A 17,345-nucleotide genomic window follows, 5' to 3' on the forward strand; every position below is an offset into this window, starting at 1 on the left:
CTGATACCGCCACGTGGTTCAAGCTCGAGTTATGATTAATAAGTCAGCACACCGCTTAGTAAGATTGAAATCAACGGTCATTTATTATATACAAGTAATGCTTACACAATAATGCTACTCTCTATATAGGAACCTACCACTACTGGCCAATACTTAACTTTAGGAAGGGCCCACCAGGTCAGGGAAACGAATGGCTTATCGAATCGGATCTGGCCCGCGGGATTCAAAAGGCTGATACGGGTCGATGGCTAGGAGTCTCTATCGGGTAGCGATCGCTGGAGTCAAACTTACGCTTTCTGGTCGATGTTCTTGCGAAGGTCGCGAGCAGGCGAAGAAGGGAGAGAGAGAGAGCGATCTGAACTTTGCCCCTCACTTTATAGGGTCCCGGGGCTTCCCGCCTCTCGGGGGCGGCCCTTGACCCTGAGTTCCAAGTGACTGGACTTGTTCCCAATCACTGGGTTCGATATATCCAATAACGGGGCGATTCCTCGATCGGGGGGTGGTGGTTCACCTGTCTTTGTTTCGGCCACTGCAGGTGCCGACAGGTCTGGCCCGGCATTCAATGGCTAATATGTTGCAATTGTTCCCGGGGATAGCCGATTAAACTGCAGATGTCTGGGTTGATGTGCTGCTAATAGTCTTGAATATCGATCTGGGCCGACTTCCCCAGAGCCGAATACGCTATTCTGTCTGCAGCTGTCCGTTTGTGTCCTGTTGCCTGCTTTTCCCATCAGCCTTTTCGGTTAGCCATTTTAAATCGGGTTTTGGCCAAATTAATAGGGAATCAGCCATTTTAGGTGGCTACACCATCGCATTGAGAAGTTCGGGAGCATGGAAAGGAATAGTGCGGGGGGGGGGGGGGGGGGATAGAGCATAGGGTGTCCTTATATGCCGACGACTTGCTGCTGTATGTGTCGGAACCGAGTGCGTCGATAGGAGGAATATTGGAGGTACTGCGGGTATTTGGGTCTTTCTCGGGGTACAAGCTGAACCTGGACAAGAGTGAGTATTTTGTGGTGTCTCGGCCGGGGGTGAGGGAAGGGGTGGGGGGCTGCCATTCCATAGAGCAGGGACTCATTTTAGGTATCTGGGGGTGCAGGTTGCCCGGGAGTGGGGGAGGCTTCGCAGGTACAACATCACTAGTTTGGTGGGGAGAGTGAAAGCCGATCTGGCAAGGTGGGATGGCCTTCCTCTGTCACTGGCGGGTCGGGTACAGGCGGTTAAAATGAATGTGTTGCCGCGATTTGTTTATTTTTCAATGCCTACCGATTTTCCTGCCAAAGTCTTTTTTCAGGGAGATTGAGGGAAGGATGACCTCATTCATATGGGGAGGGAAGGTGGCCAGAGTTAGAATTGTGCTGCTACAGAGGGGAAGGCAGGCAGGGGGTTTGGGTCTCCCGAACTTGTTGTACTACTACTGGGCGGCGAATGTGGAGAAGGTGCGGAGCTGGGTCAGAGGGGTGGATTCTCAGTGGGTCAGAATGGAGGAGAGTTTGTGCAGGGGGTCGGGGCTGAAGGCACTAACAACAGCGCCACTCCCGATAGCTCCGGGGAAATACTCAGGGAGTCCGGTAATAATAGCTTCATTGAAAATCTGGAGGCAGTTTCGCCAACACTTCGGGTTGGGGGTAGGGTCAAGGGAAATGCCGATTCGGGGGAACCACAGATTTGAGCCAGGGAGGTGGGATGGAAGTTTTCGGAAATGGGAAGAGAGGGGGATTAAGACGCTAAAAGATTTGTTGCTTCGGGGTCGGTTTGCAGGATTGAGGGAGCTGGAAGCGAAGTATGGGCTGGAGCAGGGAGAAGTGTTTAGGTACATGCAGGTTCGGGATTTTGCCAGGAAGGAGATACAGAGGAACCGACCTCCACATTGCTGGAGGAGGTGCTGACGACAAGAGGACTGGAGAAGGGGGCAGTGTCAGCGGTGTACAGAGCTATTTTGGAAGAGGATAAGGCACCACTGGAAGGGGTCAAAGCAAAGTGGGAGGAAGAACTGGGAGAGGTTATAGAGGAGGGGGTGAGGGGGTCTGGTGTGAGGAGCGCCAGAGAGTGAATGCCACCACCTCATGTGCGAGGTTGGGACTGATACAGCTGAAGATGGTATATAGAGTGCACCTCACGAGGGCGAGGATGAGCCGATTTTTTGAAGGAGTAGAGGATGTGTGTGAGCGTTGTGGAGGGGGGGGGGGGGGCGCTAATCACGTTCATATGTTTTGGTCCTGTCCAAAGCTCGGGGAGTATTGGAAGGAGGTGTTTATGGTAGCTTCCAAGGTGGTGCGTGTGAAACTGGACCCGGGTCCCTGGGAGGCCATATTATTCGGGGTGTCGGACCAGCCACGGTTGGGAACGGGTGCGGAGGCAGATATCATAGCCTTCACCTCGTTGATCGCCCGAAGGCGGATCCTGCTGGGATGGAGAGCAGCCCCTCCACCCTGTGCCCTGGTGTGGCGGGGGGTCCTGTTGGAATACTTGACCTGTGAGAAGGTTAAGTTCGAACTGAGGGGTAGCTCGGAGGGGTTCTACAAGTCATGGGCACTATTTATTATGCACTTTCAAGAACTGGATAACATCGAACATTAGTTTGGGGGGTGGGGGGTGGGGGAGCTGTGTATATTAAGGGTGACTGTGGGTAATCCCGGATTCCTTTTTGTCATTTGTTTATGTAAACTTGCGGGCTGATGTTTGGGGGTTGGTGGGAGGATGGGATCGTTGTTATTATGGGGATTGACATATCTGTTGCTGATTATTGTTTATTGTTGATGGGTGTAAATGCGGGAGAAAATGTGAAAAAGGAGAATAAAAATATTTATGAAAAAAGATTAGGCAACGCTAACCCTCCTCTGTCCCTGCTCCGTTCCAGAAACACCCTTCTCACCCTCGGGGTCTTTTTCGCCAATACAAATCCTGTGATGCGCCTGCTGACCCGCTTAAAAAAGGCCTTAGGGATCAGGATGGGGAGGCACTGGAATATAAAAAGGAACCTCGGGAGCACCGCCATCTTCACCAACTGTACCATACCCGCCAGGGAGAGTGGCACCATATCCCACCTTTTAAACTCCTCCTCCATCTGCTCCACCAGCCTCGTCAAGTTGAGCTTGTGTAGGGCCCCCCAGCTCCTGGCCACCTGGATCCCTAGGTACCGAAAACTCCTTTCCGCCCTCTTCAGTGGAAGCTCGTCTATCCCCCTTCCCTGGTCCCCTGGGTGTATCACGAAGAGCTCACTCTTCCCCATGTTGAGCTTATACCCTGAAAAGTCTCCAAACTCCCTGAGGATCCGCATCACCTCCGGCATCCCCCCCACCGAGTCCGCCACATACAGTAACAGGTCGTCTGCATTCAGTGATACCCGGTGTTCCTCCAAAAGTATTCCGACCTCCTCCGATTTGTGGCCACACTCGCCACCGGGGCTTCGTACAGTAACCTAACCCAACTAACGAACCCCTCCCCGAACCCAAACCTCCTCAACACTTCCCACAGGTACCCCCACTCCACCCTATCGAAGGCCTTCTCCACATCCATAGCCGCCACTATCTCCACTTCCCCCTCCACTGCAGGCATCATAATTACATTTAGGAGCCTCCGCGCATTGGTGTTTAGCTGCCTTCCCTTCACGAAACCCGTCTGGTCCTCTTGGGTCACCCCCGGAACACAGTCCTCAATTCTGGTAGCCAACACCTTCGCTAACAGCTTTGCATCCACGTTGAGGAGCGAGATTGGCCTATACGACTCACACTGTAAAGGGTCCTTGTCCCGCTTCAAGATCAGCGCCCTGGACATCGTCGGGGTAGGGCCCCCCCTCCCTCGCCTCATTGAAAGTCCTCACCAGTAGTGGGCCCAACAGGTCCATACACTTCCCGTAAAATTCCACCGGGAACCCATCTGGCCCCGGTGCCTTCCCCGCTTGCATACTCCCCAGCCCCTTAGTCAGCTCCTGCAGCCCTACCGGTGCCCCGAGCCCAGCCACCTGCCCCTCCTCTACCCTCTGGAACCTCAGCCGGTCCAGAAAACAACGCATTCCCCGCCCCACCTCCGTCGGGGGCTCAGACCTATACAGCCCCTCATAGAAGTCTCTAAATACCCCATTTACTCCCAACGCACTCCGCATCGTCTTCCCCCCTTTATCCCTAACTCCCCCAATCTCCCTCGCCGCCTCCCGCTTCCGCAGCTGGTGTGCCAGCATCCGGCTAGCCTTCTCCCCATCCTCATACACCGCCCCTTGCGCCATCCTCCACTGCACAGCCGCCTTCTTGGTAGTCAACAGGTCGAACACAGCCTGGAGGCTTCGTCGCTCCTTGAGTAGTCCCTCCTCGGGGAGCTCTGCATACCTCCTATCTACCCTTAAAATCTCCCCCACAACATCTCCCTCTCTCTCCTCTCCTTCCCCTCCTTGTGGACCCTAGTGGAGATTAGCTCTCCCCTAATCACCGCCTTCAGCGCCTCCCAGACCACCCCTACCTGCACCTCCCCATTATCGTTCACCTCTAGGTATCTTTCAATGCACCCCCGGATCCGCCCGCTCACCTCCTCGTCCGTCAGCAAACTCACCTCCAGGTGCCACAGCGGGCGCTGGTCCCTCTCCTCCCCGAGCTCGAGCTCCACCCAGTGCGGGGCATGATCTGAGATGGCTATGGCCGGATACTCTGTGTCCTCCACCCTCGGGATCAGCGCCCTGCTCAAACCGAAGAAGTCAATCCGGGAGAAGGCTTTATGGACGTGGAAAAATAAAGAGAATTCCCTGGCCCCCGGCCTAACAAACCTCCATGGGTCCACTCCTTCCATCTGGTCCATAAACCCCTTCAACACCTTGGCCGCCGCCGGCCTCTTACCCGTCCTGGATCTAGAGCGGTCCAATGCTGGATCCAATACCGTATTAAAGTCCCCCCCCCATTATCAAGCTCCCTGCCTCCAGGTCTGGAATCCGGCCCAACATGCGCTGCATAAATCCGGCATTGTCCCAATTCGGGGCATATACATTCACCAAGACCACACGCACCCACTACAGCTTACCATTCACCATCACGTACCTACCTCCATTGTCTGGCACGATGCTCAGCGCCTCAAACGACACCACTTCCCCACCAAAATCGCCACCACTCGATTCTTTATGTCCAACCCAGAGTGGAAAACATGCCCTACCCACCCCTTTCTCAGCCTAACCTGTTCTGCCACCCTCTAATGAGTCTCCTGGAGCATGACCACATCTGCCTTCAGTCCCTTTAGGTACGCGAACACACGGGCCCTCTTGACCGGCCCGTTCAGGCCTCTCACATTCCAAGTTATCAGCTGGATCAGGGGGCTGCCCGCCGCTCCGCCCCCCCCCCCACCTCCCCGGCCAATTAGCCATCTCCCTTTCTAGGCCAGCCGCGTGCCCGCGCCTCCCGCACTCTCCATTCCCCTCAGTGGCAGCCCCAGCCCCGACTCTCTCTTCAGGCTCCAGCTCCCCTTTGGCCAATGCAGCAGCAACCCCCCCCCCCACAGGTCTCCCCTAGCAGCTTTGCTCCCCCCATAGCACTCCCGTAAGTCAGCTGACTCCTGCTGACCCCGGCCGCTCCCGCCACTCCATCGACCCCCCCAGTGTGAGAATCCTCCCCCCCTCCAGTCCATCAGCGGGCGCTCCTCTCCAGCACCACCCCTCCCCCCTGACCCCGTCCCCTTCCTTCCCTAGCGTGGGAAAAAAAAATCCGCGCTTTCCACCAAGCCGGCCCCGTCCCCTCAGGCGCAGCTCCCTTTCGCGGCCTGATCTCAGCTCCCCACCTCGGGCCTCCCCTCTCCCCTCCCCCCCCAATTGGGTCCCCTCTTCCAACAACCGACGCCCACACTCTCACCAAACCCCCACTACGAACCATTTCCCCCTACCCCACCCAGCACCCAAAAAAAACCCCAGTACCAAACAGAACAGAACATCCCCCCAAAACAATCACATCAATCCCCTCGCAACCGACCCTCAATCTGAGTCCAGCTTTTCGGCCTGGATAAAGGTCCACGCCTCCTCCGGCGTCTCGAAGAAGTGGTGGCGGTCCTTGAAAGTGACCCACAGTCGCGCCGGCTGCAGCATTCCAAATTTTACCCCCTTCCGATGCAGAGCCGCCTTAGCCCGATTGTACCCGGCCCTCTTCTTGGCCACCTCCGCGCTCCAGACCTGGTATATCCGGGCCTCTGCATTCTCCCACCTGCTGCTCCGCTCCTTCTTTGCCCACCTTAGGACACACTCCCTGTCCACAAAGCGGTGGAACCGCACCAGCACCGTCCTCGGCGGCTCGTTGGACTTGGGCCTCCTCGCCAGGACTCGGTGGGCCCCCTCCAGCTCCAGGGGCCCCGGGAAGGCCCCCGCGCCCATCAACGTGTTCAGCATCGTGACCACGTATGCTCCAACATCCGACCCCTCCACTCCCTTCGGGAGACCCAGAATCTGCAGGTTCTTCCTCCTCGACCGGTTCTCCATGTCCTCGTACTTTCTTATGCATCGCCTTGTGCGCCTCTACCTTCACCGCCAGGCCCAAGATCTCGTCCTCGTTCTCTGAGGCCTTTTGCCGCACCTCCCGGATCGCCGCCCCTTGGGCCTTCTGGGTCTTGAGCAGCTTGTCTATTGAAGCCTTCATCGGCTCCAACAGCTCTGCCTTCAATTGCGTGAAGCAGCGCTGGAGAAACTCCTGCTGTTCGTGCGACCACTGCGCCCACGCTGCCTGGTCTCCACCTGCCGCCATATTGATTTTCCTCCCTCGCACTTTTCGCTGCTCCAAAACTATTTTTTTCACCGCTCCACTCCTGGTCCAATCCATACAGTGCCGGGGAAATGTTACTATCACCTTCCCACACTGGGAACCGTCGAACAAATGCCGCTGGGGCCCTAAAAAGAGCCCAGAAGCCCGTTTCTGACGGGAGCTGCTGAACGTGCAACTTAGCTCCGCATAGCCGCAACCGGAAGTCTCCCTTAACCCATCTATAACCCATGCAGATTCCATGTCCTCTTCACAACGTTTTCTGGTCCTAATCTTCATGTCATCAGCAAATTCAGCGACCTTACATTCGGTCCCTTCATCCAAAGAATTGATATGGATTGTAAATTGTTGAGGCCCCAGCACTGATCGCTGTGGCATTCCACTAGTTACATTTTGCTAACCTGAAATTGACCCATCTATTGCTACTTTCTGGCCGTTCACACCAGCGGATCGTCTGGTCCCGTCAATGGCGCACTCCCGCCACGGGTTTCCTGATGGCAAGGGGTGCATTCACCAGGAACCCCCATTGACAATGGTGCTTGTGCTGCTGCGAAACACACGGTGGGTTGCGTGGAAAATGCTGCCCTAGGTTTCCTGTTACCTCACCAATTATTCATTGTAATATCTTACCCCCCCGCCGTGAGATCTCCTTTTGTGTAGTAACTTTAATGAGGTACCTGTTCATGATGTCAAGTACTTCTTTTTTTAAACTTATATTTTTATTATAGAGTTTCTCCATTTTAACAAATAACTCAATAAACCCTCAAAACTGGTACAGTACAGACAAAATGCTTCAGCATACACGAAGACAGGAGAACACTAACTCAGTTGGTTCAGTTCAATTATTAAACTTGGTGCCTCTGTTTATGCAAGGAAAGACGGTGAACAGATTAACTAGAGAATGAGGGAGAAGAGGTAAAAGCCGTAGAAACATGGTAAAATGGTGCACACCTTCACATGTAGTGATTTTTCATACAGCCAAACTAAACATAGGATAAGATTTTTGTGCCACGTTGGGACACGCACTGAAACGCAGCTCCCCAACTCCAATTATTCCAGAGGCACAGTGACATATTATAATGTCTTTTTCTTAGATGTGATAATTGCCTCTGTCTTTGCCAGTTAAGGATTCTTTAACCCCAAAATAAAGAAAGGAAACACTGTAAAAAATCCACAAAAACATTAGTTCACATCTTTACACAGCGAAGACCAGCAAATATTCATACAATTGGTTAAGATTCTAATCATTGTAGTCGGCGTCTCACTTCACACAATGACAGGATAAAAAGATACCACAAAGAGCAGGGGGTCTGAGGATAACAGGATAAAGCCATGAGCACAAGACCCTGTGGGGGCACGTGTCCCATCCCCTCTCGCCAGTAAGAAAAAGCTACACATTTGAAACCTAGCTCAGCCTCCCAAGGCCTCCAAGCAATAAAAAGATACTCCAAGCGAAGGAGAACAACAGGATACCGTCCTCAGTGCAAGACATGGTTTGGTAGTGTACATTCTCGTATACAGGAGCCAGAAAACCAAGGATTCTTACATCATGCCAAAACCCAACAGACCTCACTCCTCTCCAGGCAAATCAGAGGCACAACTCAAGCCCTACCGACTCTGGAAGACTTGAATCATCCTCCACTGAGGAAACCCCACCAACAAGGAGATGAAGAATTGTCAGAACACCCATCAACAAGGTGTCTGGGGAAGGGATACAACTCTCTCTCTCTCTTCCTCTCCTCTTCCCCCCCCCTCCCCCCCACCAGACACAATAAGAGAATCCCTCTGAAATTAAAAATGACAAAATCAGGAATTCTGTGGTGAGTAATATCACTTCCCAACTCCCCAAAGCCTGCCCACCATCTACAAGTTACAATTTAGAATGATGAATTACTTCACTTAGCTGGATGACTATAGCTCCAACAACATTCAAGAAGCTTGGTGCTGTACAGGACAAAGGAGTTCACTTGATTGGCAACCCAACATTCACTCCCCCATCGCCGATGCACAGTAGCAGCAATGTGTACCATATACAAGATGAACTGCAGCAATTTGTCAAGGCTCCTTCGACAGAACCTTCCAAACCCAGAAGCTCCAGCACCTCGAAAGACAGGAGAAACAGACGCATGGGGACATCACCAACTGCAAGTTCTCCTCCAAGACACACACCATCCTGACTTGGAACTATATCGCTGTCTCTGGGTCAAAATCCTGGAAATTCCCTATCAGCACTGTGGGTGTAACCCCACATGGATTGCAATGGTTCAAGAAGGCAGTTAGTTCACCACCACCTTCTCAAGAGTAATTAGGGATGGAAAACAAATGCTGGTCTTGCCAATGATGGTCACATCCCATGAAATAAAAATAATCCTACAAAAGACTGAGAACGAGCGCATCTCAAACCTTGGTTTAGTCATAATTTGATGGGGACCAGAATCAACCTCAATACCTTAACCCTTTCACAGTATCAAAATACAATGTTGACAAGAAAAACAGGACAAAAAGCAACAGAAAGGATGAGCTAATCAGAATGGCAGGCCCCAGTGAAGGAAAAGCCCATGGAATGAGGATTAAAAGAGAAGAGAAGGGCACACCACCCTCATGTCCCCATCCCAGAATCGAACTACTAATCATTAATCCAAAATCTAAACTCCAAAACTAAATAATGTAGTGCAGGGTGAACAGTCATTGTGACATGGCCAAGAAAGCTGGCTGGCTGTGTTACTCACAGAATCTTTACAGCGCAGAAGGAGGCCATTCGGCCAATTGTGTCTGCACCGGCTCTCCAAATGAGCATCATGACTAAGTGCCAATTGTCCGTAACGACTGTACCTATCTGTCAACTGTTGCTCTGTGAAATTTGGTGCATTATAATTGAAGTGACATTGATAGTATTAACACGATATGGATTTTTCCGTGTTGCAAAATTATTGATGTTATAACACTGAAGACAAGCATCATTTTATGATTCTCGTAACACGAGTGCTTTGCCAAGATTCTATTTGTGTGAATACAGTGTTACTGGGAAGAGCTTATAGATTTTCCTAAAAAAGGAACTAGCTTTTGTACTAATAAAAAAAGGCAGTTTTAAATTATTGTTTAGACAGTATGAGGGCTAACATCGTATTAAGCTCTGCTCTGTTAACAGTACCAGCTCACTATCGAGAGAAATCTTCAGCCAACAGATGATCGAACCACTTTATTTAGTTATTTAAATTATGCCACAGTTATCACAGTCTCAGCAGAGAATCATCAAATCCTCAGAACAATAGGAGGAGGCCACAGACCATTATGTTTGTGTTGGCTCTTCTGTAAGAACAAAGAACAAAGGAAAGTACAGCACAGGAACAGGCCATTCAGCCCTCCAAGCCTGCACTGACCATGCTGTCCGTCTAATCTAAAACCTATACTTCTGGGGTCCGTATCCCTCTATTCCCATCCTATTCATGTATTTGTCAAGATATCAGCAGTGCAATATTAATCCCAGTGCCCTTCATAGCAGCTAATGAAATAAGAAAAACTTGCATTTGTATAGAGCCTTTTACGATCAGCGGACATCTCAAAGCGCTTTGCAGCCAATGAAGTAGAAGTGTAGCCACTGCAGTAATGTGGGAAACGCAGCAGACAATTTTCACACAGTAAGGTCCCACACACAGTGATTTGATAATAAACAGATCATCTGTGTTTTTGTATGATCGATGGGAGTCCAGTCCCATATCAATGTGGATGACTCTGAACTTCCCTCTGACGCAAACCATAATAAATGCTGGCCCAGCCAATGATGCCCAAATGCCGAGATGAATAATAGTTATGAAAAAGGTCTAATTTCCCACACGCTTCCAAAGAAAAGCAACTGACTAAAGAAATCTCCCAAGTGCCACTAAATGCAATAACAAATCCTGGAGTGTGAATCAAGTGCTCAGACAGACATCATTTTGCCAGTTGCACTATCGCCGAGTTCTCATGGAATTTATTATTTCGATACCAATTCTATCCGATGCCTGTAGCACATCCTGGATTGATTCTGATTCTCGTGACTTCGCAACAGTAAACTTTACTATCAAAACAGTTAATACCTCCAATGATTTGCAATTTTCTTGCATGTTATCATTATACCCAGTGATTTTTCTGATTCATCTGCAATAGTCCAAAGTTTGTTCATGATTCTTGCTTCATCCAAGTGTTATTCCATCAGGCAGGAGCTGGTGCATTGAATAATCCATGTAGGATTCATTCTTCCTCTGTTTCCCTCAGACACACCGTGATGCCAGTCTCATCTACTTCCACCTCATGGACATTGAAGTTCCCCAGGCCCTGTAAGATCAGAATTCAGATCCGTTATAATCTTGCCCGCACCTAAGCAACACCAGACTAATAGCTTCCTGGAGAGAGACGGGATTCTGGTCAGGAGATGGGAAACTTGATACAAAGTCTGGTGTTACTATTGCCGATTATAAACATTTATTGAGACCCTTCTTAACCTATATGACAATTGGCTGGACAGCAGCAGGAGGTGGAGAAACACAGTTATTTGACAAAGACAGGTTTTTGTATTTACGTAACGTTTTAGAAATTTCTGAGAAACTATTTAAACAACTCCGTACGAAAGGGTTAGGAGTAGACATTACTGGAAATGAGGTGTCTCTAAATAACTGAGAACGGGTCCAGTGTCTGAGGGTCAAGAGAGCTGATAAAAGATGGAAGATGACCCTTTCCGTTAACTACATGGGAGATGCTCCCTCTGTCCTTACCTTCCAGCTCTACCCGCAATGCCCGTATGAATTCCTTTTTTAAAAATAAATTTAGAGAACCCAATTATTTTTTCCCCAATTAGGGGGCAATTTAGCATGACCAATCCTCCTACCCTGCCCATCTTTGGGTTGTGGGGGTGAGACCCACGCAGTGCTAACATCCCACATGCATTCATAGGATTCTGAGGAGGCCATTCAGCCCTTCAAGCCTGTTCCACCATTCTTAATAATAATGATCTTTATTATTGTCACAAGAAGGCTTACATTAACACTGCAATGAAATTACTGTGAAAATCCCCCAGTTGCCACACTCCGGCGCCTGTTCGGGTACACAGAGGGAGAATTCAGAATGTCCAATTCACTTAACAGCACGTCTTTCGTGACTTGAGGGAGGAAACCGGAGCACCCGGAGGAAACCCACGCAGACTCAGGGAAATCATGCCGACTCTGCACATTGACCCGAGCTGGGAATCGAACCTGGGACCCTGGAGCTGTGAAGCAACAGTCTAACCACTGTGCTATCGGGTAGCCATGTCTGTATCTTAACCATGTCTTGGTTCCATGACCATTAATTCTCTGGCTAAAGATAAAATCTATCAATCTCAGTTTTGAAATTTTAAATCGATTCTCAGTCTCGCCAGCTTTTAGGGAGAATGAAAACAGGGAATGCTGGAGTTAATACTCAGTAGGACTGGCAACATCTGTGGTAAGAGAAACAGAATTTTGAGTTCAATAAGACTGAAGAAGGATCAGTTCTGAAGAAGAGTCATATTGTGCAAACGTACATAAGACATTGAAGGCTGCAGGGCAGGTTAAGAAATAAGTTAATAAAGCACATGGTATCCGAAGTTTTATTAATAAGGGCAATGGATACAAGAGTAAGGAGGTCATGGTGAACTTCTATAAGACACTAGTTCGGCCTCACCTGGAGCACTATGTCCAGTTCTGGGCCCCATACTTGAGCGAGGATGTGAAGGCATTGGAGAGAGTACAGAGGAGATTCACAAGAATGATTTCAGGGATAAACAACTGTAGCTATTAGGATACGTAGGAGAGGGTAGGTCTTTTTCCTTGGAGAAAAGACTGACAGGGGGCTTAATAGATTGATTCAAGATTCTAAGGCACACAGACAGGGTAAACAGTGAGAAACTGTTACCACTTGGGAGTACATCAAGAACTAGAGGGCACAGATTCTTTCTGTACTGTAAACAAAAATAAAGAAATGTACAGCACAGGAACAGGCCCTTCGGCCCTCCAAGCCCATGCCGACCATGCTGCCCGACTAAACTACAATCTTCTACACTTCCTGGGTCCGTATCCCTCTATTCTCATCCTATTCATGTATTTGTCAAGATGCCCCTTAAATGTCACTATCGTCCCTGCTTCCACCACCTCCTCCGGTAGCGAGTTCCAGGCACCCACTACCCTCTGTGTAAAAAACTTGCCTCGTACATCTACTCTAAACCTTGCCCCTCTCACCTTAAACCTATGCCCCCTAGTAATTGACCCCTCTACCCCGGGGAAAATCCTCTGACTATCCACTCTGTCTATGCCCCTCATAATTTTGTAGACCTCTATCAGGTCGCCCCTCAACCTCCTTTGTTCCAGTGAGAACAAACCGAGTTTATTCAACCGCTCCTCATAGCTAATGCCCTCCATACCAGGCAACATTCTGGTAAATCTCTTCTGCACCCTCTCTAAAGCCTCCACATCCTTCTGGTAGTGTGGCGACCAGAATTGAACACTATACTCCAAGTGTGGCCTAACTAAGGTTCTATACAGCTGCAACATGACTTGCCAATTCTTATACTCAATGCCCCAGCCAATGAAGGCAAGCATGCCGTATGCCTTTTTGACTACCTTCTCCACCTGTGTTGCCCCTTTCAGTGACCTGTGGACCTGTACTCCTAGATCTCTTTGACTTTCAATACTCTTGAGGGTTCTACCATTCACTGTATATTCCCTACCTGCATTAGACCTTCCAAAATGCACTACCTCACATTTGTCCGGATTAAACTCCATCTGCCATCTCTCCACCCAAGTCTCCAAACAATCTAAATCCTGCTGTATCCTCTGACAGTCCTCATCGCTATCCGCAATTCCACCAATCTTTGTGTCGTCTGCAAACTTACTAATCAGACCAGTTACATTTTCCTCCAAATCATTTATATATACTACAAACAGCAAAGGTCCCAGCGCTGATCCCTGTGGAACACCACTGGTCACAGCCCTCCAATTAGAAAAGCATCCTTCCATTGCTACTCTCTGCCTTCTATGACCTAGCCAGTTCTGTATCCACCTTGCCAGCTCACCCCTGATCCCGTGTGACTTCACCTTTTGTACTAGTCTACCATGAGGGACCTTGTCAAAGGCCTTACTGATTCTGTGATTCTGTGATTCTATTACTGTAAAAGGTTCCGGTATTTTGGATTGTCTCAATAGCTCAGTGGGTAAAAGCATGACTGATGTGGTTCTGCACCACACAATGCCGACTATCCCAGACTATATTATGTGATCATGTCAGGATAGCAGCAGGGAGTTTGACCCCGGCTCTGGGTCACTGTCCGTGTGGAGTTTGCACATTCTCCTCGTGTTTGCGTGGGCTTCGCCCCCACAACCCAAAGATATGCAGGGTAGGTGAATTGGCAGCACTAAATTGCCCCTAATTGGAAAAAATGAATTGGGTACTCTAAATTTATAAACAAAAGGATAGCAGCAGGGACACTTGGGAAAAGGAAAAGTTGTCCAGGATTCCGTTCTTGTCACTATTTAGTACTGGAAAGTGCAACATTTCTGAATGGTCAGTTGGGGACAAGTTCAGGCTCAACTGTGATGCCACTCACAGTTGTAGAGCCTGCCAACTTGCATATGACTTGGACAAGGTGCTCGAGGGTTGTTCACATCTGTGAGCTATCCCCAGCCAGGGATGGTGCAGCCAGGAGAGGTGGCAAAAAGAAACAAAAAATGTTCTCTGTTGGGACAGTTGGGAATCTGTACGGACAGAAACGGTCACCACTCCAAGCATTCAGCAAACCAAGTTACAGAGAAATCTCCATGGGTTGGTTGTTTAGTATGGATGGTCCAGACTCTCTCTTTAGGGACATGCCCACCTTATTAAAGCTGCAGACTGAGTAGATGCCGAGGGTTTATGGAATCCTGGTTCGCACAGAGGCATTGCTGGAGTTTAACCAGTTGAAGTTTATTAGAACATGGCATTAACAAGCTTGCTCGTGCTTGGCTAGTTATCACAAGCCAAATGGGAAAATTGCTACTCCGCTGAAGTGACAGGTCTGCCACCAGGTCTCATCAGCGTGGCAGACTGACTCAGCAGTGTCCTGGCCTGACTTGGGGTATGGGATGTCACAGGGGAGAAGAGAAAAACCTACACATTAAAAGAAAATTATTAGCCAACACGGTGAATGTATCTTTATCAATGGCATTCCCCCTTAGGCGGAACGGTGGCGCAGTGGTTAGCACTGCTGCCTCATGGCGCTGAGGACCCAGGTTCGATCCTGGCCCTGGGTTACTGTCTGTGTGGAGTTTGCACATTCTCCCTGTGTCTGCGTGGATCTCACCCCCACAACCCAAAGATGTGCAGGGTAGGTGGATTGGCCACGATAAATTGTCCCTTAATTGGAAAAAAAAATGAATTGTGTACTCTAAGTTAAAAAGAAACCTGGCATTCCCAACACTGGTCACCTTGGGGTGAAATTGGTGGACTACAATGGAAAATATGGCGGGAGAGTTAATCAGGCTCTGATTTACTTGAAGCCATTTTGCACAATTGGGAAAGATTAATTACACCCTCTCCCTTATATCACACAATATCTACTACAATCATCCTGCTCAAAGTATGTGAGGGTTTAGATCACATCATGTAAACAGTCATATCAAAGTTCCTGCATTTCCAAATCCCAAGATCATAGTGTTGGGAATATATACGAACAAACGAATTAGGAGCAGGAGTAGGAAACTGGGCTGCCGAACCTGCTCCGCCATTCAATACGATCATGGCTGATCAGATTGTAACCTCAACCCCACATTCCTGCAACCCCCGATAACCTTTCACCCCTTGTTAATCAATCCAGCTCGGCCTCAAAAATATTCAAAGACTCTGCTTCCACTCACTGCCTTTTGAGGAAGAGAGTTCCAGAGACTCACAACCCTCTCGAGAAAAAATTACCCTCATCGCCATCTTAAATGAGTGACTCCTTCGGCAGGATTCTCGGTCGGTGGGATCCTCCGCTTCGCCGGCAGCGCACTCACGCCTGCGGATCCCCCGACGGCGTGAGGGTGACCACACTGGGAAACCCCATTGGCTGGCTGCCGGGACGGAGGATCCGGCTGCCGGCGGGGGCGAGCCATGCCAGAAAATGGGTGTGGCAGGATGGAGAATCCTGTCCCTTATATTTAAACATTGACCTGCAGTTCAAGATTCTTCCACAAGAGGAGACATCCTCTCCACATCCCCCCTGTCAACACCCCTCAGGATCTTAGTGGTTTTGACCAAGTTGCCTCTTACTCTTCTAAACTCTAGTGGATAAAAATGGAACCTCTCCAACCTTTCCTATTAAGACAACCCACCCTAAGAGGTCTAAAAATTGATAAATCTCCGGGCCCAGATGGACTACATCCTAGAGTTTTAAAGGAGATAGCTGAAGAAATAGTGGAGGCGTTAGTTATGATCTTTCAAAAGTCACTGGAGTCAGGGAAAGTCCCAGAGGATTGGAATATCGCTGTTGTAACCCCCCTGCTCAAGAAGGGAACAAGGAAAAAGATGGAAAATTATAGGCCAATTAGCCTAACCTCGGTTGTTGGCAAGATTCTAGAATCCATTGTTAAGGATGAGATTTCTAAATTCTTGGAAGTGCAGGGTCGGAGTAGGACAAGTCAGCATGGATTTAGTAAGGGGAGGTCGTGCCTGACAAACCTGTTAGAGTTCTTTGAAGAGATAACAAATAGGTTAGACCAAGGAGAGCCAATGGATGTTATCTATCTTGACTTCCAAAAGGCCTTTGATAAGGTGCCTCACGGGAGACTGCTGAGTAAAATAAGGGCCCATGGTATTCGAGGCAAGGTACTAACATGGATTGACGATTGGCTGTCAGGCAGAAGGCAGAGAGTTGGGATAAAAGGTTCTTTTTCGGAATGGCAACCAATGACGAGTGGTGTCCCGCAGGGTTCAGTGTTGGGGCCACAGCTGTTCTCTTTATATATTAACGATCTAGATGACGGGACTGGGGGCATTCTGGCTAAGTTTGCCGATGATACAAAGATAGGTGGAGGGGCAGGTAGTATGGAGGAGGTGGGGAGGCTGCAGAAAGATTTAGACAGTTTAGGAGAGTGGTCCAAGAAATGGCTGATGAAATTCAACGTGGGCAAGTGCAAGGTCTTGCACTTTGGAAAAAGGAATGGAGGCATGGACTATTTTATAAACGGTGACAAAATTCATAATGCTGAAGTGCAAAGGGACTTGGGAGTCCTAGTCCAGGATTCTCTAAAGGTAAACTTGCAGGTTGAGTCCGTAATTAAGAAAGCAAATGCAATGTTGCCATTCATCTCAAGAGGCTTGGAATATAAAAGCAGGGATGTACTTCTGAAGCTTTATAAAGCATTAGTTAGGCCCCATTTAGAATACCACACCATTTTGGGCCCCACACCTCAGGAAGGACATACTGGCACTGGAGCGGGTCCAGCGGAGATTCACACGGATGATCCCAGGAATGGTAGGCCTAACATACGATGAACGTCTGAGGATCCTGGGATTATATTCATTGGAGTTTAGGAGGTTGAGGGGAGATCTAATAGAAACTTACAAGATAATGAATGGCTTAGATAGGGTGGATGTAGGGAAGTTGTTTCCATTAGCAGGGGA

General features: G+C 49.2%; 1 protein-coding gene across 4 annotated transcripts in view; it reads right to left on the bottom strand.

The window, feature by feature from the left end:
• Window positions 1–8,475: 8,475 nt before the first annotated feature.
• Window positions 8,476–17,345, bottom strand: part of fcsk (fucose kinase) — a 497,568-nt gene continuing 488,698 nt past the window's right edge. For all 4 annotated transcript variants that reach the window (XM_072518609.1, XM_072518607.1, XM_072518610.1 and 1 more), the window contains one exon: window positions 8,476–11,033. In XM_072518609.1, the coding sequence (XP_072374710.1) occupies window positions 10,950–11,033 (84 nt within the window). In that variant the 3' untranslated portion in view covers window positions 8,476–10,949. The remainder of the gene's footprint in view (window positions 11,034–17,345) is intronic.

Source organism: Scyliorhinus torazame, chromosome 10 (genome assembly GCF_047496885.1).
Source record: "Scyliorhinus torazame isolate Kashiwa2021f chromosome 10, sScyTor2.1, whole genome shotgun sequence".
Taxonomy (NCBI): Eukaryota; Metazoa; Chordata; class Chondrichthyes; order Carcharhiniformes; family Scyliorhinidae; genus Scyliorhinus; species Scyliorhinus torazame.